The 25,971-nt window shown below is 51.3% G+C and overlaps 9 protein-coding genes across 9 annotated transcripts; 4 read left to right on the top strand and 5 right to left on the bottom strand.

Annotated features, from left to right (window-relative positions):
- Positions 1-2,109: 2,109 nt before the first annotated feature.
- Positions 2,110-7,047, bottom strand: EURHEDRAFT_466446 (acetyl-CoA synthetase-like protein; the record flags this gene model as incomplete). Its single annotated transcript, XM_040785097.1, has 2 exons — positions 2,110-3,942; positions 4,024-7,047. The coding sequence occupies 2 exons, from the start codon at positions 7,045-7,047 to the stop codon at positions 2,110-2,112; spliced, it is 4,857 nt and encodes a 1,618-aa protein (XP_040634509.1).
- A 2,328-nt stretch (positions 7,048-9,375) lies between these two features.
- On the top strand, positions 9,376-11,203 carry EURHEDRAFT_466393 (cytochrome P450; the record flags this gene model as incomplete). The annotated part of the gene is made up of 7 exons (XM_040785093.1): positions 9,376-9,619; positions 9,678-9,993; positions 10,044-10,203; positions 10,422-10,613; positions 10,673-10,786; positions 10,836-10,999; positions 11,050-11,203. The coding sequence occupies 7 exons, from the start codon at positions 9,376-9,378 to the stop codon at positions 11,201-11,203; spliced, it is 1,344 nt and encodes a 447-aa protein (XP_040634508.1).
- On the bottom strand, positions 10,947-12,051 carry EURHEDRAFT_417116 (uncharacterized protein). The gene is made up of 4 exons (XM_040783124.1): positions 11,812-12,051; positions 11,617-11,756; positions 11,050-11,550; positions 10,947-10,999 (listed from the first exon to the last, which is right to left on the bottom strand). The coding sequence occupies exons 1-3, from the start codon at positions 11,840-11,842 to the stop codon at positions 11,245-11,247; spliced, it is 477 nt and encodes a 158-aa protein (XP_040634507.1). The 5' UTR covers positions 11,843-12,051; the 3' UTR covers positions 10,947-10,999; positions 11,050-11,244.
- Positions 12,052-12,460: 409 nt separating this feature from the next.
- On the top strand, positions 12,461-13,942 carry EURHEDRAFT_466361 (FAD-binding oxidoreductase; the record flags this gene model as incomplete). The annotated part of the gene is made up of 3 exons (XM_040785092.1): positions 12,461-12,877; positions 12,931-13,054; positions 13,107-13,942. The coding sequence occupies 3 exons, from the start codon at positions 12,461-12,463 to the stop codon at positions 13,940-13,942; spliced, it is 1,377 nt and encodes a 458-aa protein (XP_040634506.1).
- Positions 13,943-14,124: 182 nt separating this feature from the next.
- On the top strand, positions 14,125-15,905 carry EURHEDRAFT_510009 (MFS transporter). The gene is made up of 5 exons (XM_040785936.1): positions 14,125-14,326; positions 14,382-14,627; positions 14,695-15,474; positions 15,532-15,705; positions 15,761-15,905. The coding sequence occupies exons 1-5, from the start codon at positions 14,230-14,232 to the stop codon at positions 15,832-15,834; spliced, it is 1,371 nt and encodes a 456-aa protein (XP_040634505.1). The 5' UTR covers positions 14,125-14,229; the 3' UTR covers positions 15,835-15,905.
- Positions 15,906-15,925: 20 nt separating this feature from the next.
- EURHEDRAFT_390106 (uncharacterized protein) lies at positions 15,926-16,878 on the bottom strand (the record flags this gene model as incomplete). The annotated part of the gene is made up of 3 exons (XM_040779818.1): positions 15,926-16,319; positions 16,357-16,775; positions 16,831-16,878. 3 exons carry the CDS (start codon positions 16,876-16,878, stop codon positions 15,926-15,928), a joined length of 861 nt encoding a protein of 286 aa, XP_040634504.1.
- Positions 16,879-17,725: 847 nt separating this feature from the next.
- On the bottom strand, positions 17,726-19,337 carry EURHEDRAFT_466314 (putative pantothenate transporter; the record flags this gene model as incomplete). The annotated part of the gene is made up of 3 exons (XM_040785082.1): positions 17,726-18,843; positions 18,957-19,044; positions 19,104-19,337. The coding sequence occupies 3 exons, from the start codon at positions 19,335-19,337 to the stop codon at positions 17,726-17,728; spliced, it is 1,440 nt and encodes a 479-aa protein (XP_040634503.1).
- A 2,718-nt stretch (positions 19,338-22,055) lies between these two features.
- On the bottom strand, positions 22,056-23,067 carry EURHEDRAFT_466329 (class II fructose-bisphosphate aldolase; the record flags this gene model as incomplete). Its single annotated transcript, XM_040785085.1, has 4 exons — positions 22,056-22,323; positions 22,372-22,495; positions 22,554-22,933; positions 22,985-23,067. The coding sequence occupies 4 exons, from the start codon at positions 23,065-23,067 to the stop codon at positions 22,056-22,058; spliced, it is 855 nt and encodes a 284-aa protein (XP_040634502.1).
- A 378-nt stretch (positions 23,068-23,445) lies between these two features.
- EURHEDRAFT_510001 (Zn(II)2Cys6 transcription factor) lies at positions 23,446-25,964 on the top strand (the record flags this gene model as incomplete). Its single annotated transcript, XM_040785935.1, has 4 exons — positions 23,446-23,519; positions 23,588-23,624; positions 23,693-25,361; positions 25,421-25,964. The coding sequence occupies 4 exons, from the start codon at positions 23,446-23,448 to the stop codon at positions 25,570-25,572; spliced, it is 1,932 nt and encodes a 643-aa protein (XP_040634501.1). The 3' UTR covers positions 25,573-25,964.
- Between the last annotated feature and the right edge of the window lie 7 nt (positions 25,965-25,971).

The following is a 25,971-nucleotide window of genomic DNA, read 5'->3' as shown; positions in this document are numbered from 1 at the left end:
GGTGAAATATTGGTCTGCCATATTGCAGGAATACCACTGGAATATATCTATATCCTGACTGGACGTCGCTTCGACAGCTGCAACAGGATCAATGTCAGGCACGGAGGTATCTCAGCTGCGGAGCTATCTCACGTGCATTGTATGCTGCCAAGCCAAGATAGCGGGCGACGGTCGCGGTGAATGTCTGACCCACATCTGATCCCCCATCAAAAAATGAAAAAAAGGCCAATTTCGATCATGGATATCTCGCGAAATAAAAGCCTATGCAAGCTCTAAATTGAAGGGAGGGTAGATTAGCAACCGCAATACAACATCTGAAAGTTTGGGATTGATCGGAGCTGATAGTCCCTCTTCAGTCGCCGTGGTTGAAAAGCTCCAGTCACCGTGGTCCCCACTTATTTTCTCCCATAGTTAAGATAGAACCCTAAGCTCCAGTCTCCGTGACTGAGACCACCCCCGTGGGATAGGGTAGCTTTAGGTTAAGACAACTTGAGTTAAACCCCTAACAAGTGAAACCTTAAATGACCTAGTTTTGTATAATAAGTAAGTTAAATAGAGTAACTAATGCGGTTTAGTATTATTTTTATCAAAAAGCATGAAAAATAAATATATATTCAAGCATCCACAGCTTAATTTCTTCAACTGAATTTTATCCTTACCAAAACAGTTTAAAACATTGTTGCGACCGATGAATATTATAGTAAAAAGCTTATAAACAAGCACATTTTATATAATTACATCATGGAATGGGTAAGAAGGTGGTGATGGTAAGTGTTTGGACCAAAACAAGCGTAAAAAACAGTAACGTAATTAATTTAGATGAATTAGCGATTTATGCAAAATAATCAGGCCAAATAAGGTGTCTTTAGGTGTCTATGGGCGACCTGTGGGCGACCTGGGCATGCCTATGGGCGGTCAGGATGGGCCTGACCATACGTGGGCATGCCCATGGGCGACCTATGTCAATGTCTACCTCTGCCCCAAACCCCGGCCCAGCGGGCTTTGGGGCGGGTTCGGGGCAGGGTCACGGGGCCGTCCGTGACACTCTAGGTGCGTGTCCCGGAGCGTCAAAGGATGTTCCCTGATCACTCAGGGAGTAGTCACGTGAGACCCTCATAAAAGCAGCGGGACCTGTAATAGGAAATTCAGAGTCGCTCGCAGAAAAATGTTACATTTATACACTATTGTAATACATTTCTGCGGAAATCTCGACACTTGCCCTTTCTGTTTTCGGTCCGACTTCTCGCCGCTTTTGGCTCCCTGAGCCGCCCGGAGCGTACCCAGAGCAAGGTGATGCGTGCCCAGAGCGCTCAGGGAACCACGCCAGAGTGATCCTGGAGTGATCCTGGAGCAACTCGAGATTAGTAGTAATTATATAATTTGTGGATAACCTGCTAAATACAAATTTTACATGTTATATCTTATACAAAACTAGTATATACAGCGCCCGAACGGGTTGAATATTTTTTTTAAATACCCAGGATATGTTATGGGGTTCTCGTACGAACCCAAAGGATGACAGTTTGGCTAAGGCCAGCACAGAATGCAGCCAGCAAGGGGACCAAAACGACTATTGACGACCTTCGTACGATCCCCTTACATGAAGACTATCGGTGACCTTTTCGGTCAACTCCTGACCTCCGAGAACACTATTTGGAATCTCATTCCTGTACGACCATAAAAGACTGCTCCCACCTCTGCCCTGTTTGTTTCTTCTTCAACGATTCCTTCTTGTATAGTAAAGGGTAGCTTTAGGTTAAGACAACTTGAGTTAAACCCCTAACAGATAAATAAGAAAACTGAGATTCTGAAAAGAGACTGAGGTTCTGAGATTGAGATTCAGCCTCATTTGCATCCTCTGTGAAAGATGAAGTCAATGGTAAATCAGCCATAATAACTCTACAGATGTAGGGTTGTAGCTTGAAAGGCTATTTTTGAAACTTAAGATGAAAATTCTGCTAAGATGAGGTCTGAGATTGAGATATCATCTCAAACGGTCAGCCTAGGTTCATGTCATCTATTTCAACAAAGTTCTATTGCCACTAAAGAACATTACGCAGTGAGAATAATATTAGCTGGCTCATGATGATACATTCTAACTATCTACAACTACACCACAACAGACCGCGCAAACACATCCGCTCTCTCCATAGCCCTACCCGGCTCAGAATCAAAGAAGCCAATCTCCATCAGATACTGGACATTCCGAATTACTGCCTGTTCCATCTCCCGCTCCATCTCCCCCGTCTCACCACCCAACAGCTCCACTCGCGGCGCCGGACACCCCAGCATATCCCGTCCCTGCTCGATATAATGCATCACTGGCAAACAAGGATGCTCGGAGCCTTGCTGGCCAACCTGCTCCCGCAGCGCCGCTATCCAGGCCTCATAATCCAGCACCTTTAGCGGCTGCCCAGCCAGTGCCGTGTTCACAGCATCCCAGAACCGACGTACCCGCATTCCGCGAAGCATCTTCTGTTCCCAGTACGGTGTTTCCGTGCGCAACCCGTCTAGCATCGACTGTCCGATATCCTCCCCGCGCGCCATGTACATGTATCCTGCTCCCGCATCGCTCTCCACGCAGTATGCACCCAAGCTGACACACCCCTTGACCAGCCGCCAGAGGAAATCATCCGTGTTGGCGACACCCGTGTCCGGGCCCCCGATGATAAGACCCGGCTTGAGGGTAGCAAAGTGCGTCGCCGGGCTTACTCCAGGCATCGTAGCCGTGCGCGCGACCAATTGTTCAGCGATGAGCTTGGACTGGCCGTACCCGTTTGTACTGGATAAGTCCGCCGCGAGTTGCGTGGTCTCGAGACATCCGGCCTGGCCCTCGGGATCCCACTGCGCGCCGCCGGAGACGAAGCAAAAGCGCGTGATTGCGGGGTTACCTGTCGCGACGCGGAGGAGCTCCGCTGTGGCGTCTACGTTGGCTACTTTGAGGGCCGCGTAGCTGCGGAACCAGTTGACCATGGCGCCGTTGTGCACTATGGCGTTGATGGCGGTGCTGGATAGACTTGCCCATTGTGAATCTGTCAGGCCGATCTGTGGCTTTGCGAGATCGCCTGGCCAGACGGTGATGTGGTTGGAGAATTGGTCGTCCCACCAGCCAGCGATGCGTGCGGCACGGATAACCCGCCGTAGGCCGGTGGTGGGTGAGTCTGCGCGCACGAGCAGGTAGACGTGCTGAACGGTGGGGTCTGCGAGAAGCGTGCGTAGGAGCATTGTTCCGACGTAGCCCGTAGCGCCGGTTAGGAAGACGTTTCCTATGCTGCTGGAGGGGGTTGGGGACAGGACGCTGTCGGCGATCGCACGGGTTAGGGTATCTAGATCTTGGATGAGGTGGTGTACAACTGGAGATTGGGAGTGGGTTGCTGAGGCTGTAGAAGATTCAGGGCTGTGCTGTAGCCGGTCAACCTCGCGGGCAACCTGCGCTAGGGTGTCATGCGCGAGAAATCCCGTCATGGACAAACGGATGCTAAAGTGCTGGTTGATCGACCGGACCAAACCAACGCTCTTGATTGAATCGAGACCGCTAGATGCGAACTGGACGTCTTCGAGCTCGTCACCCGGCGGCGTGGTAAGTAACCCGTCCAGCAACTTTCTGATCTGCCGGGCCGTTTCGTCGGTGGGTTGAATCTGTGCCCGGATGGACTTGTGATCGGCTAGAAGGGAACTGGCTCGGAACTGCTCCAGGTCTTTTGCGGCCAGGCCCCCAAGCCACGTCTGCACGGCTTTGCGGTCGATCTTGCCGCTGGTCGACATGGGGAGCTGGTCCACGACGATCCAGAATGTGGGCTTCATGTAGCCCGGCAACTGCGCGCCAAACACGCGGTCCAGCTTCTGCAATGTAGGCTGTGCGCGGCCAATCTCCCGAGAATGCGGCAGGTCAAACAATGACGACGATGACGATGCAGAAGACGGGTAGTCAGGCGACGAATGCTCCGAGCTGGATGACGCGCTGTCATAATTGGACTCTACATGCAACACCAACGCCAGATTATCCTCGCCCGAGCTCCCTACCGGCCCTGGCAGCAGCATCGCAATTGCCTCGCTCACTGTCTCCAGGGACCCCGCAACAGTCTCGATCTCTCCCAGTTCAATCCGCTGCCCACGCAGCTTGACCTGACTATCCCGCCGTCCCACAAACACGAACGTCCCGTCAGCATCAGCACGCACCAGATCACCAGTCATGTACACGCGTGAGTGCGGCGACTCGTCAACCGTCTCCAGCCACGGCGCACACGGGAGAAAAGCTCGTGCCGCGGCGTCCGCGTCATTGAGATACCCCCGCCCAACAATCGGTCCCTGAATCGCCAATTCCCCGACAAGCCCTCGTGGCGCCAGCTTCGTCCAATCCTCAACATCAACAACCCACAGCCGGCACCCGATCGCGGACCCGAAGTTCGCGGGGTCCACGCCGGCCCGCACGCGAGGTGTTAGAGTACATGTTACACAGCACTCGCTTGGGCCGTACGAGTTCTCGACATGTACGCTATCTGCCCACCGCTCTACATGCGCGCTTGTCACGGCCTCGCCGCCAAACCGGAGGACCTTTAACCCCGGTACCTCGGCGGGGTCAAGAAGCATAGCGATTGAGGGTGTCAGTTCAACGATATCGACGTTAAACTCCCGCAGGACAGCAGGTAAGTTCGTAAGCCGGTCGTCATCACGCGGAATACACACGCATCCCGATACAAGCAGCGGGCCTAGCATATCCGCAATGCAGGGATCGAAGCTATACGATGCGAACTGCAACATGCGCCAGCCTGGACGGAATAGCCCGCGCTGGACTTGTGCGGAGAACCCCGAGGATACCTGGCGGTGTTCGAGGACGGTGCCCTTGGGGGTTCCTGTTGTGCCGGATGTCATTACGACGTAGGCGGGATGTTTAGGGCCAGCGCGGCGGAGTGAGTGTGGAATGGAGCCATCGTTGCTGGATGCGGCTAATGAGAGAAGGTCCTGTTTAGTGGGCTCGTCGAGGCAGATGGCTGTTTTTGAGGTGAGCAGGGATGCGAACTGGGTGGCTTGCTCGGGTCCGCAGAGGACGGTTGTTGCGCCTGAAATGTCGAGCTGGGACTGCACACGGCCAAAGGGCAATGCGGGGTCTAAGAGGAGAAAGGCGCCGCCGGCTTGTAGGACGGCGAGCATGGCAACCAATGTCCATCGTGACTTGGGATGGATGATTGGCACGATGGTGTCTGGCTGCACGCAGGCGGAGATCAGGCGCTGGGCGAGTGTCGTGGAGAGCCAGAGCAGCTCTGCGTATGATAGTTCGCCGTCCCAGGCACACACGGCTGGTTGCTGCGGACACTGCGCGGCCGCGCTGAAGATCATCTCGTGGATACAGCCCTCAACGGCTTGTGGTGCGGGTGTTTTTGGCTGGGCAAGCAACGCCGCCTCCTCAGAAGACCGTAAGTCAACACTTGAAGCAGGGAATTCAGCCACACCCGGGTCCTGCAAAGTCTCAAACACATGCGCAAAATGCTGCATCAGACACTCCGCCTCAAACCGCGAGATACTCGTCTCATCAATAGTCAGCGTATGCGACACCGTGCCTTGTCGCAGGAAACACTCCAGAGTCACAGGGTATGTCAAGTAATCATCAACTCCCGGGTTCACCTCAACAATCTCCGCCCCATCGTCCGTCACGGCGGCAGCCAGATCCGCCGGCTGCACGATCACCAAACTCTGGAACTTGGCGGCCTGGGCTGGTCCCAAAGCACCCAGTGCTTGGATGCGCGGAAGTCCGAATTGCTCGTGCACGCTCATCTCCCCGGACTGCTCCTGCACGTGCTGGGAGAACTGGCGGACGGTGTAATCGCGGGGTGTGCGGACTCGCACGGGGACAGTGCAAATGGTAGGGCCCATCATCGATTCGATGCCGGAGACCGGGTGATTGCGTCCTGTGACGATGGCGCCGAAGACTACGTCCCCGGAGCCACAGTATCGAGTTAGTACGAGCGCCCATGCAGCGCGGATCATTGACGACGCGGTTATTCCAGACGCACCACCGTGCCAGGAAGATGTGTGCGTGATGCGGTGTGTTGGGCGCGCGACGGTTGTAGAGGGGAGACGCGGGAAGGCCTGTCCTTCATAGCCGTGCAGGGTGCGCTCCCAGTACTTTGCTGAGGGGGTCCAGTCGGTGTCGAGGACAGTCCGCACGAAGGAGGAAAACGAAGGGGAGGGAGCGTTCGAATCCGGGTTGTTCAGGTAGGCGCGCGAAAAGGCCTGTAGCATCAGCCGCGCAGACCAGCCGTCGTAGATGGCGTGGTGAACCTGCCAGTGCATGTAGACCCGTCCATCGACCGAGTTTACTTCAAAATGCGAAGCGAAGAGCGGCTGGCCGAATGGGCTGCCATTAGGGTCCGCTCCGCCAGCGGTGGTGAATGGTGGTTGTTTATCCTGGTTGACGACGACATTGAAACATTCTCCATTGTCTAGCTGGACGATCCGACTGCGCAGAATCTCATTCTGCTTCACCATGTATTGCCCTGCTGCCTCGGCCTGTGCTAGCGTCCAGTCCGTTGGGAGAGCGAACTGATGGTATACCCAGTAAGAGTCTGGTCGTTGAGCCGTCAGTGCCATAAGTCCCGATTGCATCGGGGTACACGGGTACATGTCCGTGATGTCTGATGGGGAGAGTTCGCACTGGCGCGCTGCCTCGACGAGACACTTTTCCAGCATCTGCTGGTGGGTGGTGACCAGCGAGAACGGCGCGTATGTCGCCGGTTGCATGGAAGAAGTCGTAGTGACGGGCTTTACATCGTCCAGGCGTCCGACTGTATGAGCTAGCTCGGCTAGTCGGGGACAGGAGATGATCGTAGAGACGTTCAGTTCAATATTGTTCTCGCGCGACAATCGAGCCAGCTTCATTGCGTCGATGGAGTCGCCTCCGAGGCGGAAGAAGTGCGAGTCCGGGGTGATGGTGGATTCGTCAAGATGGAGGACGGTGCTCCATAGGCGTTGCAGTAGGGATACGCATGGGGATAGGTTATGTTGTTTGTCTCCGCGTGCGAGCGTGGCGTCATTTGTGTATGTGATCATGTCTGACGCTGAAATCGTTTCCATCGTCCTGTTTGCGCATTGTTAGCTTTAGTCGAATCTGTGAGAAATGGAAGTCTCACATGGCAATGGCCCGTCGATCCACCTTCCCTGTCGCCGTCCTCGGCAACTTGTCTATCTCGATGAACCCAGCCGGAAGCATGTACGAGGGCAGATGGTTGAGAAGGAGATGATCCAAGCCGATAGCCCAGTCCGATCCCCGAGTATCAACTTCTGACTCAAACGAGACAAAAACCACGAGACTTTCCTTGGGAGAATCGCGGAACTGCCCCTTGATGCAAGCCAGCTCTCCGATCCCTGGTACTTGCTGTCTAACATGGTACTCAACCTCTGACGGGTCGAGTCGCTGCCCACGGATCTTGATCTGGAAGTCCTTGCGTCCGATACACTTCCAGTGCCCGGCTTTGGTGCGCTGGAACAGATCCCCGGTCTTGACATACGATACTCGATGCCAGGCGGACGGCGGGTATGATGCGCGCCACCGCGGCGCTTCAATGAAGCAATCCCCACCAACCCCATCCTCAGTCAAGAGGCCCGTAGGCGCAGTGCAGGACTCAGAAATGAGTTCGCCAATAGCGCCGGGCTCAGTCAGCAGCACGTTGTGATCATCCGGATCAACCAGCCACGGCGTCGTGGTAGTGTTGGTGCGCAGCCAGAAGAGCTCGCGTCCACAGATGAGCACGTTCGTCCCCAGGATAGTGTTGGCCTCAGAGCAGCCGTAGTTCACAATGACATTGCGGCCGTTGCGGTCTAGCCGCACGACTGTCTCCGGGTTCGCAGCCTCGCCGACGAAGATCAGTGTGCGGATATCCTCGAGGTCTGCATCGTCAAGCGTGCTGACTAGCGACGAGGTGATGCTGAGAGTGTTGGCGCGCATAAATTTCATTGACCGCGCGAGCTCATTCTCGATCTGCTTCGTTGTTGGCAGGCATAGTGTGCCGCCGTTGACTAGGGTGATGAAGATGTCCTGCAGGACAATCACCCACCCGAACGCGGCGAATTGGTACACGCGCGAGTGGGCAGAGTACTGGAAGTCCCGACCCAGTGCAACGGCCATATTGCTCAGCGCGGCGTGGCTGTATAGCACCGCTTTGGGTTTTCCTGTGCTGCCTGAGGTGAAGGTCACCACTGCTCCGTCGGCGGGGGTGTGTGGCATCGACGATTCTGCCGGAACGGGGGCTTCCGGAGGCTGGCATTCTACTTCAGCCCATGAGTTCGGCATCGCGAGGACCGGTAACCCAAACCGGCGCGCCTTGTCCTCAAAAACACCATCCGTCACGATAGCTTTGCACCGTGTATGGTCGACAATATAGCTCAACCGTTCATCCGGGAATGCCGGGTTCACAATCACACAGGTAGTCTTGAGCTTGAGCAGGGCGAGAAACGAACATATCGCGCTTGGGGTTTTGTCGCTGAGGAGGAGCACCTGATCGTTGGGGAGGAGCTGAGCCTCGTGTTGCTGAAGAATGCGGTGCACAAGATCTGTCCGCCGCATCAACTCCTGGTATGTGAGGGACTCGGTGGTTGTGGAAATGGCTTCACACTGTGGTGCTTTATGGGCTTGCGCGGCGACCAGGTCGTAGACGTAGGCATTGTTGTGCTGGACCAGGGTGAGGAGGTCCTCTGTGGAAGGGGCGTTTGGATGTGAGGGTGGTATCATGTTGAACTGCGAGTGGTTCTTTCGAATGGAATATGGAGGATTGGTAGGTATGGACACTGTCATAGATGCTAACTATTACGGAGATTCACACGAAGATGCTTTTTAAACAAGGCAATTGCTCAGACAAATCAAACATGCTAATGGCATACTAATGCGGGAACCTCAGCTCTCCCAATAGACCATTGACCTATTAAAAAAGCTCTCTGTCAGACCTACTAGGGATTTGGAAAAGCTGAATGCGAATTTGCATTTGTTTGCATACCTGCATGCCTTTGTATAGAGTATAGGATACGAGAGACCGTACCGAAGATCCGAGGATGGCCATGCAGGACTATCATCTACACCGAGTCAGGTCAAGAGGCCAATCAAGATCACGATATTGATATCCACATTTCAGCTCGGGCTGCGCATGAAGATACTGAGCTAAATAAGCGGGCCGATTTATTTCGTATCCTGTATTACAGTTATTACATCTGGGAAATTTCCATATCGTGTTTCCCTGTACTCTGTACTCCGTACTCCATACGATATGAATGCACGTATCTCATGTTCAGCTCCCCCTCCTAGTGGGAATCAAGCCGGTCCATTTGCTTGCCCTTGATCTATGGCCTCTGCCGAGATCTTTCCATTGCTCAAGTGCGGATTTCACAATGACACTGGCAACGGCATGGCTAGAATTCTATCCTGGATTGCAACAGAATCCGCTGGCAATTCTCACATCCATTGCTGTCATTCTCCTTCTCTATTATCCCTCGCAATGGCTGTATCTGTACTATTTTCACCCATTGGCGTCTTTTCCCGGGCACCCTGCCGCCGCATTCTCCAACCGATGGCTCCTAAGTAATTACAAAGGATTTCCGGAGAGGGAGTTTGAAAAGCTGCATGAGAAATATCGTGCGTCCAGATTTTCTCTTTTTCTTAATTCGCGAAGGTCTTGTTAATTCAGCAATAGAAACCAAAGCCCTACGCATCGCCCCCAATGAGCTTCACATCACCGACGTTCATCAATACAAGACAGTTTACAACAACATCCGGCCTTTCCTCAAAGACCCGGCATTCTATCACTTGCCTACTATCCCTGTCCATTCTTTGTTTGCGGAGATCGACCCCGCGCGGCACAAAGAGAGACGCAAAATGTTGAACCCGCTATTCTCTCGAAATGCAGTGTTCTCGCTGGAGCAGACCGTTCACGAAAAGACCAACATTCTGATCAGGAAAATTGAGCGGATATGCGAGGGTCGGTTAGTGGATATCAACAATGCAGTACGGTGAGTTGGTTGCGCTAATGGATCGCACCAAGTTGAGACTGATGATGTAGATGCACCACGATGGAAGTCATGATGGAATTCGCCTTTGCCAAGGCGGCCAATATGCTGGAGGAAAGTGATACGACTTTTGAGTCTCGGATTCTTCAGGCTTTCGACGGGTATACGGGGAGTTTGTGGGATTTCCCGTTGATACAAAAGATGGGGGCGTGGGTGCCCGCGTGCATTGCAACAAAACTGCGCACAGAGATGCCGTCCTTTGACGAGGTTATCAACGTGAGTTATGTGCCGTTGGCTAGTGTGTAATTTTGTGTGATGGGAGACTGACGATAATCTAGTTCGCAGAGGGTTGTCTGCAGTATTACCAAGCCCACGGCAATACCACGAGCCATCCTGTTGTCTTTGATAACCTGACTTCTCTTCCGCGGGAGGAGATGGTACATGAGGCAATGGAGATGCTCGTCGCTGGATCGGACACCACTGCATCAACTTTGACATCGGGAGTCTTACATATCGCGTCCAATTCAGAGGTTCAAAACAGACTCGCCAGGTCATTACAGGAAACTGAGTTGGATGCAAATGGAATGCTCCCACTGGCTGAGCTGGAGAAGAACATTTTCCTGGTATGCATTCAACGAGAGTAACGTTTCCCCATCATGGCTAATGCATATGGATAAAACAGACAGCATGTATCAAAGAGACACTCCGGATTGGTACCCCAGTTCCTGGCCGGCTGCCGCGGATTGTTCCTAGTGACCCACCCTTCCTCGTCGATGGGAAAGTTATTCCTCCTGGTGTAAGTCTCTTTCTGGAATTCATGGGTGGGAAAAAGCTGACTCGATCAGACCGTTGTCTCTATCTCCACCTACACCATGCACATGAGCGAGGAACTATGGGGTCCGGATGCCAGAGTCTTCAACCCGGATCGCTGGTTGGGCTCAGGTTCGCAAGGTCTGGATCAATATTTCTGCTCTTTTTCCAAAGGATCGAGGATGTGCATCGGTCAGAAGTAAGTGCCCCTTCGTTCTTTTCCCTTCGACAATTGCTGATCTCCTAAAGCTTGGCCTACGCAGAGCTCGCCACCATCATGGCATGGATTTTTCGCCATTTCCAAGTGACCCTTCCCGAAGGATTCGAGCCCCCGAGGCAAGAAGACCGATTCGAACTAGCATATGTCACAGGTCTTCCAGTCAAAATCAGTGTTCGAAAATAGTTTAAGTGTATAAAATAAAGCCTTCGTTCATGAGTATCTACCTACATCATTGGCGTTGGCACCCACGGCTCAGGTCGAATCTGAGGCATTGTATGTAGCAATTTGTTTTCCACACACTGCACCGACTCAAACACATTGTCAACCCCCAGTCTAACCACCTGCATATTCACGCCCAGCCATACATCATCTCCCCTGATGCTAAATGTGATCGTTCCCCGGGCAAAGTGTAAATCAACACGGATCGAAAATCTCTGGTCCGGGTTCCCGGAAAATGTACCGAGCTGAATTCCGTAGATGCTGGCTTGGGCAATTGTGTCGAATGCGAGGGAGTGGGTGTAGCCATGTACCTAGGAATAGGAAAATAATTATCAGCTTCCGTAATCAGTAGATGAAGATTAGATAGGGGAATATACCTCGACAACGCCAATGGTGCTATTGAACGGATGCCAGTCTTTGGAGATCTGGCTCGGGAGCATCTTCGGAAGGCCCTGATTGTTGAATTGTTTGACATGGTATGTTCCCGGTTGTGTTTCGATTGTTCTAAGGGTGGCTCCTACTCTCAATCAGTGACTTGATTCCATCGATTATGCTGATAGAGACAGACAGACCGGATGTAAAGCCCGCTAGTTCTGCCTCCATTTTGAGCTCTTCGTCTATTTAATGGTTGATTCAGTACAAGACGGATGTGTTAGAATTGGAACTTGAGATACAATCGGTTTTAGATTGAGAGCTCTCATGCCCAAGTACTGGCTGTAACGATGAACGATGATCAGTCAAGGCCGAGGTACTCTGTAGAGCTGAGGGAGCTTGTTTCCACTATTTCTCATGCATTACTGGTTCGAATTTCGAAGGGCTGGACTCAGCTGAATGCTCAACGATTACATGACGTACGCTCCGTAATCTATGTGATTAAAGATTCCGTATACAGTGTCCAGTGCGAGGCCCGACAGGTCCACGCCGAACTCTGTCTCTGGGCCGGCATTGGATGATCTCATCACATCGAGTCTCCATGGGGCGGGTGGATCAGCTTATGCCCCTGTTCATGTTTTCTTCTGTTTGTAATTTACAATCGGAAACTAGAATTTCAGCTGGTATTCCGCATTGTCATGTTGTAATTCTCAAGACTGATCTTTCAACCAAGGTGGGCCTGGGTATGTATACATCTACTTCGTATTCTCTGTATTTTTGGCAATTGAGTCTCACAATTATCCCACGCCTCGAAGGACACAGACTTCTACTCCGTAGACATCATCCAAAATGGAAATCATCTGGCGGGACTCCGCAACATACGAGCATGCTCGATTCGAACGCGTCTACAATCTTCTCCGTCCCAACCGCTACCCGGCCGCCATTGTCCGCGCCAAAAGCGAATCCGACATCGTCGAGGCGGTCCGACTCGCCCACAGCAAGGGTCTTCGCATCGCAGTGAGATCCGGCGGTCATTCTTTTGCTGTCTGGAGTGTCCGGGATCATTCGATCCTTTTGGATCTGGGTGATTACCGCGAAGTGACGGTCGATGCAGCAAAGCGGGAGGCGCGCGTGTCGCCGAGCACGCAAAGTAACCTTGATTTACAATTGATGAAGGACTATGGGTTGATGTTTGGTGGCGGGCACTGTCCTGATGTGAGCTTGGGGGGGTACTTGCTTCAAGGAGGGATTGGGTGGAATTGCAGAGTTCGTTTGTCCCCAGATATGTTCAGTGAGATGGAAAATAATGGAGTGTTTAGAACTGGGGCTGGGGCTGTGAGCAAGTAAAGGCCGTCGATGTCGTCACGGCAGATGGTCGGCTCGTCCACTGCAATACGGAGGAGAATAGCGACCTCTTCTGGGCAGCTCGGGGCGCTGGTCCAGGTTTGTTGCCCTCCTATTTTATTCAGACACTCCCAGCTAACTATGGCATCAGGATTCCCCGGTATTGTGACCCGGTTTCACCTCCAGCTTCATCCTGCGCCCAAAGTCTTCCGAACATCGGGATACATGTTCCCAAAAACGCACTACCGGGAAGCGTTCAACTGGATACTCGGTCTTACATCCACCTTTGATGATGGTACCGAGATCAGCGCCTCAGGAATGTACCCCGACGGCAAGGACGAGGTCGCGTTCTTCGTCTATATGGTCACCATGAAAGACACGGCCGAAGAAGCGCAAGCCGCCCTGTTACCGGCTCAGCAGACCCGACCCCCAGGTGCCATCGAGGAATGGTTCTGTCGCGAGGACAGTCTCGAGCAGGAATACGCCACGCAGGAGAACGCCTACCCGGGAGGCCGACGATGGCTCGCCGACAACGCATTCATCCGCAACGACGTCGACTTAGCGGCCGTGCTAGAAGACGCATTTTTGAACCTGCCAGACAACAACTTCACTGTGCTTTGGTACCCGCTTGCCCCGCGTAGTCGCCGTCCGCTGCCGGACATGGCGTGCAGCTTGCAATCGGACCACTACTTTGGGGTGTATGCGATCTACCAGGACGAACGGGATGATGAGCGATGTCTCACCTGGCAAAAACAGACAATGGAGAAGGTGGAGCGCTTTTCGGTCGGCACCTTTACGGGCGAGACTGATTTCCAGCACCGAGAGGCCAAGTACTGGGGCGATGAGCAGGGACTGAGGCTGGCTGAGATTCGCAGAAAATGGGACCCTGAGGGGCGCATCTGTGGATATCTCGACCGGGAAGATACATCCGGGGTGGGAGGATTGAGCAATCGACCGGGATGGCAGACTCAGAGTGCACAATTGTAGATAGACCCGTTCAGCTCTGGCGTACTCCGGAGTGTTTTACAAAATACGCTCGGTATTAAATGGTATTGTGTAATACAAGTCTGAGATGATCAGTCAATTTGCAAATCCATACCAAATCGACTCTTCTGGGATTGAAAGACGGAAAAAAATCTGGAATCAATGCTCCCGCCATGCCCATTTCAGTTGGTCTTACGAGGCTGAAAGCGATTGTTTTTCTCTCTTGACCGTCTTGATTTCGAGCCTTTACCATACGAACCAGGTAGACAACCCGCAGCTGGACAACGGACATGACATTCAACACAGATACGTCGAAGCCTCTCGGATACCGATGGAGGTCCTCCAAGACATTCATCGTGGGATCTGTCACTGTTGCGTTGTTTACAGGTGAGTGGGCACCCATACTACATGTCATATCATCCCTAACTGATCAATACAACAGAATCACTGCTCTTCGGCTTCATCGTTCCAATCCTCAGTTACATGCTTGAGCAGCGCTTGCATATTGATCCGTCACACACCCAGAATGAAACGACCAAGCTGCTTGCCATCTATGGCTTTGTGTCGGTGGTGTTCGCGACAGCCACCGCGCATGTGGCCGACAAGATGCCGGATCGGAGGACTCCTCTCCTGTATGCACTGGCAGGTTGTCTTGTTGGCACGGCCCTGGTTGCATCTACTCTCTCGAGTATGGCTTGCTTTCTATGTACTTTGGAATGCATCACAGTAGCTGACCAAGATACTCGTGTATGTAGTCTGGACGGTCTATCTGGGTCGCGTCCTCCAATCAATCGCTTCGTCCGGCGCCTGGATCGTAGGCTTCGCCACCGTAGCAGATGCCGTGGGTGACGAGCACTTCGGCAAGGTCCTGGGCGTCGTTCTCTCCTTTGTGACGGCAGGCACTATTTCCGGTCCTACCGTCTCTGGGGTTCTGCTGAAGCTCGTGGGATACTGGCCCACATGGCTAGTGCCCATGGCGGTGCTAGTTTTAGATATGCTCGCGCGCATGCTCATGATCGAAGCCTCAAAGCCGACTCCGAGCGATGAAGAGCGAACCGGTCTTCTTCCCGCGAGCAGGCCCGCTTCTTCAGACCAAGAAGGCAGTACTGCACCTTCAACGTCCAACTTCTATCGCATCATGTTGCTTGACAGCCGGGTGTTGACCGGCCTTGCGGGCTGCCTACTCTACTCCTCGCTCATGGCTAACTTCGATACGACGATCCCGCTGCATGTCCGCGAGACGTTCCATTGGGATAGTCTGCCGACAGGTCTGATGTTCCTCTGTCTACAAATCCCCAATGTGATCTTCAATCCCGTTAGCGGCTGGGTCCGGGATAAGATCGGAGTGCGTTATCCGATGACGGTCGGATGGGCGTTGATGGCTCCCTTGCTGTTTCTGCTCGGCATGCCGGGTGACGAACGGTTTGCGTGGGTGAATGGGGGACATCACGGAGTTGTGATTACCGTGACCTGTCTGCTTGGAATCGGTGCATTAGGCAGTCTGCTGCATGGTGCAGGGCCGATGGAGTTAACTGGTATGTTCTTTTTCCTCGTGTCTATATGTTATTCGGATTTCAGCTGAATGGTTTTAGCTGTCGTTCGGGAGCAAGAAGCACAGGACCCGCTTATCTTTGGAGAAAACGGAGCCGGTTCAAGGGCCTTCGCGTTGGCTGAGATGGCTTTTACGCTGGGGATTATGCTGGGTCCGCTCCTCTCGGGGCCATTGGTCGAATTAGTGGGTTACTTCTACATGAATGTGGTCTTTGGTAAGTTTCTCGTGCTTTTATTCATTCATTGTCGGAGTGCTAATTTCCCATTCAGGAATTCTATGTCTTATGCTTGCAGTGTCTTCATTCAATTTCCTTCGTCGCAAACAACCCGCTATAGTAGAGTAGTTCTAGCCGACACCAGATCAAGAATGCAACTCATCATTTGGTCATGTCTACCCCAAACGCCTTTGTAGCACCACCTCATAATGTTAGCTATTTACAGAACAAACCCAAGTCCCCCCATCACTAACCGTCTCCCCAGACTGCACCGCCATGCCCCCAATCCCAAAAACCGCCCATTAACCACCTGATATGTCCCAACCATATGATACCGCTGCACCATTCCGTCCCGGCTACGCTTCAAATTATACCAGAGCTGGTAGATTCTGCGCTGAGCGACATACACAGTTACGCCCGGCGGCAGGTAGGCTGTCTTCAGCTGCTCCAGTTTCTCCATCCATTCATCGGGACTGATTTCATCGCCGAAGACAATGCCTGCTCCTTTGCCACTTCGGATGGGTTTGAGAATGTACTCGTCTTTTAGTTGTGGTGCTGTTGCACATTGTTCAATAAAATTGTGCAGTTCGTTTGACCCTAGCCAGCCTAACGGCCTGCTCAGAGGTCAGCACGGCTCGAGCAACCAAGGACTCGAGCTCTTGCAGCACAATTCCGAGCATGCGCTTGTCGTGGACCAGTAGTATGGTGCGTATATCGTTGAAGCAGCGCAGACTGAGCTGCCGCTGCATCTCCGGCTTTAGAAGGCGGAATTCGCGCTGGTACAGCTCAAGGCCGACCTGGTGGATTTCCTCGAGGGGCTCTCTGGCGTCATTCTTGAAAGCCGATGTGTCTACATACATGGGGTCTGCGACGCAACACAGCTTATACCCCGTTTTGGCGGTTGGGTCGGGCATCAATCGGAGGTCGTGTGGGGTGATGAATCGAGGGTGGATGCCGAGATGCTCCTCTGCCCACGCAGCAAACATGTGAATGTCGATTCCGAATTCCTCGCCTTTGAGGAGGTGCAGGGGGTAATTGGGGTCAAAGAGCTGCTGCAGGCCCCGTAGGATCTAGACTAGTCAGGGGCAAAGCATTACAACAAGGACATGAGGAATCTGCACGTACTCCATCTGGATCCGTCGCATTGGTAAGCGTCTCTTGGTCAATCTGCATCCTGGAGAGGGCCTGCTGGCCAAACACGGTATGCATGAATCCATTCCAGCAGAAGCGGGCGTTGATTTCGCAAATGCGGAAGTTCTCAATGGCCGGCTCGTCGGGCACCGTAGTAGGATCTTGCTCGAGGAGAAAGTCCGGTCATCAGGTCGGTTCTGATCGTACAGTTGTCTTTGGGTGTCTAGATTGGGAGGCTCTGGGCCATAAAGGGTGGTGGGCTGGAGATAGTGTAGTCGTGGGTTTCTCATGGTGCTCACTGGTTGTTGACTGAAGCTAGCGCTATGGAGTTCCATTCAGAGTAGTACGGCTACATACCTTATATGGATATTCTTTACCTACTCTATATAATACCCCCTCTTCAGCTCCTGGTCTGAACCCACATGTATCATTGGGTATTACATTAACTATTTGTCGGAGTGAGGTTGATATAGCGCTCCATTTAGCAGCCTATTTGATTGGCTCTCTTATACTGTGATATTATTTGTCTGTCATGAGGGCCCTCCCCTTTATTGCCAATATGTATAGTTATAGCTACAATTCGCTCTAAGAAGAACAACCAATCAATCATACTTCCTTATTCAACATTCGCTTCCACACTTCCTCGGGATGAGATGAGTAAGCAAGGCCCAAGGCTGATCTGAAAATGCACCGTGACATCAAAATTCATGAGGATAATGGAAGTGCCAACTGACCCTGTTACAATCAGAACAGGCGTAAATAACTGATATTTACGAATCTGAATCAGCGATTTATGCATCACATGACAGCCACGATGTAGTTAATTTAGGGGAATATTGTGCAAATGCGGATACCAAAGTGGTATCCGCGGATGAGGATATGTCGCAGTCTATTCCTGACTGGGCTTCCATCTCTTCATGCAGTACCAGGCAACACCCATAGCACACATTTCAATGGCGAAGAACATGGCCGCCATCTCATAACCAATGCTGAACTTAGGGGCCTCTCCACTCGGGTATGTAAGCAAGATCACCCATGCATTGAAGACAAAAGCGGTCGTTTCCACCACACCAATAACAATCAGCCGGTGTTCCGTCGAAAAAGAGAGAAGCTCATTGCACATAGTCATAATCAGGCCCGAGACCCCAGTCTCTGCATATGTCAGGAACCAACCAGCCATCATAGCAGCTTTGTTGTGCTCCGGATACACGCTCAGAATAATGCAGCCCGCGAGAGAAAGCAACACACCGAAATATATCACCAGGATTCTCTGCTGGGTAGCATCGCTCCACCAGGCGTATAACAAAGTCATGATTGCCTGGAATCCGAACGCAGCCGTTGGAATTAGGTTGGCATCTTCAACGCTGTAGCCGGATGCTTTGAGGTAGATATTGAAATAATTGTAGATCCGGATGCCAAGGACATGGGCTGTAAATGACACACTAAAAACATACACTGGCCACATAGTGAACACCTCGTAGAAGGTCCTCCATTTGAGGCCCCGCGGCGGCTTCCGACCGACTTTATTCATTCTGTCGATGGCCATCTCTTTCTCCTCTAGCTTCAACCATTTCGCCTTAGTATTGTTGGGACTGTCAGGCACGGCAAAATAGCCGTAGATGCAAATAGGGAAACCGATGATTCCGTCGAAAATGAAGAGCCACTGCCACGCACTAAAACCATGCTTGCCATCCATTCCGGCATATAAGCCCGCCTGTAAATAGCCCGAGAACATTTGCGAGATCATAGCACTGCAGACGAAGATGGCAGATCGCTTGCCCAGCTCTTGGGGAGTATACCAGTTTCCCAGTAGAGTTATGATACCTGGATATGCGGAGGCCTCGAGGATTCCGATGAGGAAGCGAAGAGCGTAGAGTGTCTTGACGTTCTTAGCCGCAGCCATGGCCATGACGAGACAACCCCAAATAAGCTCGACAGATGGCAACCAGATCGATGGCCGGATCTTGGTCATGATTAGCTGCGAAGGCAGATTGCCTAGACAATACCCTAAAAGGACAGGGTATTAGCGAATGAATTTGCCATTCATGCCCTTGCCACGGCGAGGGAGCACCGGAAACACCTGATAAATCTTCAATGGGGAAGTCTGTAGGTCTTCCTACCAACTGTGAACATAGTCTGGAGATAATTATAGTCTTGACCGGACATATTAAGATCTTCCTTCATGCCGGAGATGTATGCATTGTTGACCTAAGCGTGTCATTCAATAAGTAACAAGACACCATTGTCTAAAATGAACGGCAACTTACATTGGTCTGGTCGAGATATTTCACGAAATATGCCATACACACATACGACATGATCCAGCAGTCAACCTTGTTGATAAACTTGCGTTCCTTAGGCAACTTGTCGAGTGAGTCCCAAACGACGGATAGGATTCTCCTGCTTAGCGGCAGCTTTCTATGCGAGCCCGTTTCTGAGACTGCAGAAATATCTTCCTTGACATTATTGGTCTCGTCCGTTTTCAATTTGTGGCTTGACATCTTGAATCCGAAGGAACCACACGCGCTATCAACTGTCCACGGAGGTTGTTGACGGATTGCAATCGATAAAGTCACACTGTAGCAGCAGAGGCTCGCTGCGAGTGATGAGTGATTTTGAATCGGCACATCAACCTTGGATAAATATCGAGAGACATATATGGATATTGATGCATGTGCTGGGGCTACTGCATCAAATCAGCGCTTCTTTCCGTCTAAGGGCCTTTTCAGTTGATGGTCTTGCATTAGTCTGGATGAGGTGACTGCACCGACCTACCCTAGATGACATACCATACTTTTGAACGGGGCAATACCAATATAGTCGCAGCACGAAACCCGACATTGACAGCACGTCACTTGTAGTTCCTTGCCTCCCTTACGTGGGTTTTAGAGCGCACGCTGCTCTAGATCTTAGGCATATTGGAGTAAGCTTCGCCTCCGTAGGAACAGATATACTGGCCCCGACCATCATAACCATGCAAGGTATTTAAAAAGCCTCTGGAAATTCGCCATTAAGGAAACAGGTTAGGACATAACGTTTATCTTGCAGCCCTATTCCACGCTTTTCTTCTCTCTCTTCAAGATGTCGGCGCTGCATTTTCAGCGGAAATAATAACACGGAGCCGTTTGCTGGTGGGGTCCCGGTCGGGCCAAGCGCCCGACTTCCCTCACCTTGATCGAAAACGCCAGTATGCATTTTTCGAGGGCATCTCCTTAGAGTACAAATTTATCAAGAAGTCTTCTGGGTTCTCCCCAGTGGCGTTGGAGAGCGACCCAATCAGTCCTCCACTGTACCAATGGCACTAGGTTAGACTAGCTAGCTGATCATATTGTACCTAGAGTTTCTAGTTAATATATCTTGTGATAGTCACACTGGGAATTCACCTCAACATAATCCTCTATAATTGTGGTATTCAGGATGACAAACTGTGATCAGTGACCAATTGATCCTAAGTAATACGCAATGTTGGGTAATTGTCACGGGCTCGGAATAGTAGATAATAATGAATCAATGTTCCTATCTAGACTATTGCAACCATCGACGAGAATATCGAATCTGAAGAAAAGAGAAGAGGAAATCTATCTAGGCAATGAAGGGGTTTTATAGAGGTTGTTGGCAACATGGCTGAGTAGCAGCATTTGCGATGTATCATCCATTGCTGCAGTGTTGAGCCGTCATATATGAGTCGTCACAGTAATCACCTGTTAACTACGATGCTCGGAAGGATGTCTTAGCCTCTTAAGCACTGTTCAGAGAAAGTGGAGGAAGAACTTTGGCTGAGAAAATTATCTATCATAAGGCTCTTTAGACAACCTGGCGGCCATAATCTAACTATTAAAGAAGAGTTGTTGTGAAAGAAATTCAAAGAAACAAAAGGAATGTAAGTGCATAGTGCTTGTATGTGTTGTTTATAGTGAAAGTATGCTGGCGGCATTGCTGTAGTACCCCAATCCTATTACCTCAATCATATCCTCCATGAATACGATTGATCATCAGGTATATATGAACCAAGCCTCCAACAAAAGCAGCCATTGCTCTGTTATTTCTGTTTCAATTCTACTCCTCTTTACATCCTGTGATTGTCTGGTTCTGATTGCACATACCCTTCAAAACGCTCATTGCACTATTTAGAGACTCTTTTCTCACTATCATTTTGACTTTAGACTATTCTCTCACATTCTTCAGCCTTTTGAAGGCATTGGTAAGGGGGTTTTGATGATTATTCCGGTCCTTGGTGGGGGATTTGGATGAGTGTTTGGGGTTCTAAGTAGCACAATGCGCGTGAGTGGACGTCCAAATGGTCAAATCGGCAATCAAGTGCGCATCGGAAATGTCATCGACCCCATTCCAATAGTCCCAGTTTGTGGGAATCTTGGCTCCATACCTCAGCCACTTGCAAATCATGAAGTACAATGCTAACGTCAATGCCTCATTCATCCCATTCGGCTTGTCGGTGCAGCCGATGATCGCCTCGGGACGGATGGCATTCCATGCCTAGGACAAGCCGGACGTGCGTTGTTTTTCAATCAAGCAATCTTCCTATGGTAGTAGAAGTTCTGATCTGCACTTCTTAGGCGCGGCTGATCCTCCGACGCCAGCCAAGATACCGGGGATCACAGATCGAATGCTCAATGGCGAGCGAGAGGTGAGAATAATGCAATTCCATTCGTCGACGGCGGTTTCTGAGATGTTCGAGGATAGCGAACCCAGTAATTCCATTACCCCCGGTGATGACTACAACTTTGGTCATAACGGATAATATTTCCAGTAAAATAAGAGGAGCAGTAAAAGAAAGGTAGAGATTTGATATGGAGAAGATGTCACTTTACCCATAGGGAAGCATAAACCAATCCCGGGGATATCGATATGAGGGGTCGCATGGAGAACACATGGTGGACTTGTTTCCACATGGCACTATTGTCGCTAGAAATTTATGTAACTTCAAGTTAGTCATTGTGATTGGTTGTTGCTTATTATATCGTGTTGGGGCTCATATATATCCACGCCAGCGTCGAGTTGCTGTACTTTCATGAGCATGATGTATCTGATTTCCCGTACATCCTGAAGGCTTTCCTTTGGCGTTTTAGTGCTTACCCTAATCACTGGATTTGTAAATAGCTGAACATAAGATAGTTAAATAGTATAGGTAATCAGGGCTTGCTTGTGGGCCCAGAGGTCCAGTCAATGGGTACAACTGTCATATTCTATCTGCCTGTACGCTATGCCTTTCCACTGCTACCCATAATATCCATCCAGCGCTCCATCTCCCTCGTCAACACGTCGATCCCTTCATCCATCACCTGCGTGAGAGGCTTGCTCACATTCGCTCGAAGGTAGTCTTGCCACGGCTGCAATACGAGTTTGTTGACGTTGAATTTGGTAACGCCTGCCTCAATGCATACTCTGCACAGATCTGGGGGGAAGTCGTTGGTGCCGTGAAGTACGAGACGAACGCGGCCGTTCAACGCATCGAATATGCTCTTAAGCCTATCTGTCGCGTTAGCTGTCGTCGCATGAGGAGTACGTTCTTCTCACCGGTCCAAGTCGAGATGAGGTCCCTTGGGACCGTAGTCACCGTGGAGGTTGCCTACGCTCGGGGCCAGGAAATCGATTCCGGCGCTGATAAATTCTTCGACATCTTCCGCGTTTGTCAGGATTCCTGAGACTAGGTTAGCTATACAGCACAGGCACAGAATCTATGCTGATCAATGCCCTACCAGCCAGATCTCCCGTATCTGAAATCCCGTCTTCTCCTCCTTCAATCCGCCCTGTTTCGGCCTCGACTGCAATTTCCCGATCATGGCAGTACTCGCGCAGTACATTCGTTTTGGACAGATTCTCCTCTTTCTCATAGTGGCTCATATCCACCATTATTGAGTCGAATGGCAAATTGTCGGCGACATACTTGATCTGGTCGTAATCTTGCGCATGGTCCAAGTGAACAGAGATGGGTACTGACGCTGTTTTTGCTGCTGCTGCGGCCGCATGGATCAACGATGGGGTCTTAGTTAATGCCGAAGGAAATAGCTGTATGATCAAAGGCGATTTACGGTTCTCCGCTGCGTGAACAAAGGCCGTGACATGCTCGATATTATACCTGGGCCTGTTAGCACGTTTCCTTCTCTAGTTACGCCGGGACCGTTCTAACGCGATGGCTGCCAGAATGCCGTATCTCCCCTTCTCTGCTGCTTCAAGGATCTGTAGTGTTTTGTTAGTCGAAGGCCAGGCCATTTTGACATGAGCCGTATGCATTAAACTGTGATTTCAATCAATTGAACAAAGACAAGCTGCTTAAATCAATTGACTCTGGTCTCGTTATCGTCGTCCCTCCGCCGAACCCCGCGAATGACTATTGTATTGAAGAGCTCTAAAGCTCGTCTCGAGGTTCCCCGGTTTCCCACCCGATGGAGCCGGATATTGTGGAATTGCTCCGAGGGAGAGGCTGTTCACCAATCAAACATTGCTCCACCGCACCAAAAATTGCCCACTTGAATCTCGTCGCGACTTGATAATACCGAGACTCTCGCGTCGACCACCTTGCGCCTCTGGGTGTCCACCCGTTCTGCTGCCTGAAGAAGGTCACTTTATCGTGCATAGATCACGTACGTCATGGCAGATGCCTCGTGTGGCATCCGCAAGCCGCGAAAGTCCCGGGGTAGGGGGCTGCGTGCCACTACCGGATGGTCCGTTTCTATTCGCAATCTGCGCTGTGTATAGTCACGTCGCCTGTGCATATCACTGACGGAAGTAGCCTAGTTTGCAAGCGGCGTCATGTCAAATGCGACGAAGTCAGTAGTTGACCACCTGGGTTTCCTGACAGTATCCCCTTCGGTAACTGATTTCAACCTCGTACCAGGTTCGTCCCCAATGCGGGCCTTGCGCCAAGGGCCAACGCCCGTGTGTTTATGGCGGTAGCGATAGTATATCACAACGGATTGATGCTTCTTCCGACAGAACAATACATCGCACAATTTCACCACAGTCGCAAATCCATGAGCCCCTGCGAGTTCTGGTGGACGCATGCCATCAAGAACAGCCGGTTCGACATCCTACAGATGCCTTTCGTCAGAAGTCTGTTACACCATCCCCGGGCCCGGGCTCTACTAGAACTGTTTCTCGGCATGGCCAGGGGCTGTCTCCGCATTCTCCCCTGGGATATGTACCATCACCCGGTACAGAGTCATCGTCCACGTCCACCAGATTGGCACCGTTGAGCTGGTTCGAACTACTTGCCAATGATGCCGCCAGTGCGGATAGAGATTTTCTATTGTCTCCACCACACCAAATCCCTCCATCCGTGGCAGTAGAATCCCCGGTCGCTCAACCGCCAAGCTCGGATTTGCAGCCTCATAACCAACGCGAACGTGAAAGCTTCCAAGCGGCTTCTTTCCGGCGAGACCCTGAGATTGACGAGAGACTAGTCGCGGCGCCAGTCGAGGATGCGCCGGCAGCATTGCCGGACGAATACTCCTCCTGGAGTACTGCGACACCCATCGAGCTGTCGGACCAGGACCATTTCATGTTCGACCATTTTGTGCGGACACTAGGCGCGTGGATGGATTTCTTTGACCCGACACTGCAACTTTCTACCACACTACCGCATCTGGCTCTGAGAAATATCGGACTAATGAAGGCACTTTTAGCTCTTTCGGCACGGCATCTCTCGCTGTCGAGCGAGACTAACCAGTATCAACACAACCGCACAGCTACCGAAAAAGCCAATCCTTCCGACATTGCAGATTCCGAGAAGGAAGTCGCTTCCACCGTCAATCGCAATCTTGCTGTTCAGTATTACTACGAAACGCTGCAATATTTAAACAAGGCGATGCATTATCCCTCTTACACTCGCAGTGCCGAGTTGATCTGTACGGCCCTTCTCATTAGCACGTATGAGATGGTTGACGGCTCCAACTATGATTGGGAGCGACATCTCAAAGGGGTTTTCTGGATCCAGCGTTTCCAAAATAACAACGGTGAATCTGGAGGTATCCGACAAGCAGTTTGGTGGTCTTGGCTTCGACAGGATGTCTGGGTAGCCATGCGAGAGCGTCGTCGAGTTTTCTCATTCTTTCAGCCTCGAAAGCCGTATTCCATGTTAGACACTGCTGGGTTTACCTGTCGTGCATACTATTTACTATCACAATGCGTGAACTACGCCTCTCGGGAAGAATCCAAGACCACTGACATACAGCAACGCCTGGAGCGAGGGAACGAATTACTATTTATGCTGCAAGAGTGGCAGGATTACCTGCCGCGGGAATTCAGGCCACTTCCACAGAAGCAGACTGCTGAGACTTTCCCACCGATCTGGATCTACCCTTCTCCATACGCCGCGGCTGTGCAGCTGCACAGTTTGGCCCGCATCTTGGTGGTGTTGCATCGTCCTTCAATCGGCGGCCTCCAGGACTACCGCGCCGCGCAAAGACTGCTTGCAGCGTCTGTCAGTACCGTCTGCGGAATAGCGCGCATGATTAAAGAAAAAGATATCCCCGCTAGTTTCGTGTCACTCACTTGTCTATTTGGAGGTAGTCAAGCCCTCTTCATTCTAGAATTATAGCACTTGCTAACCCTAACTCCCTCTCAGCTGGAATGAGCGTTCACGCTCCCCATGAACGAACGGTGTTGTTGGATCTCATCGAAACCTTCCAGCACCGGATTCGTTGGCCGGTCGATTCATTGAGAAAGGAGCTTGAATCTGAATATCAAAAAGATGAGCTCTCTGCCTTCGCTGGTTGAGAACCTGTCGAATATAACAAAATCACTTCGATTCCTCTTCCGAAGCAGCAGAACGACGGTCCCATATGGCATAAATGGTTATAAGACCTTGTCTGGAGAGAGAGCCAATCTTGCCGGGTTCGAATAGCCACATGTACGGCGATTATTCCTTTATTTACGCCATCACACTAGATGCAGTGATGCTATGCTGTAGGCGGCCCTCTGTTTCTCTGGAAAATTTCTCCCATCCCCGATCGTGTGGTCTTCATTTATACAGAGGGTGATAGCGCCTGGATTATTATACTCCTTCGAGGGTGACTAGTTTGCACAGATGACCTGATGCAAAACATGGCCAATATTGATCCAGTTGACACAAGTCAGTTCCAAGAAGCCGAAGGCTTGATGTATAATAGGAATGTA

Source organism: Aspergillus ruber (genome assembly GCF_000600275.1).
Source record: "Aspergillus ruber CBS 135680 unplaced genomic scaffold scaffold00043, whole genome shotgun sequence".
In the NCBI taxonomy this organism is placed as follows: Eukaryota; Fungi; Ascomycota; class Eurotiomycetes; order Eurotiales; family Aspergillaceae; genus Aspergillus; species Aspergillus ruber.
The sequence above is the reverse complement of the archived record's forward strand: the minus strand, read 5'-3'. Positions and strand labels throughout refer to the sequence as shown.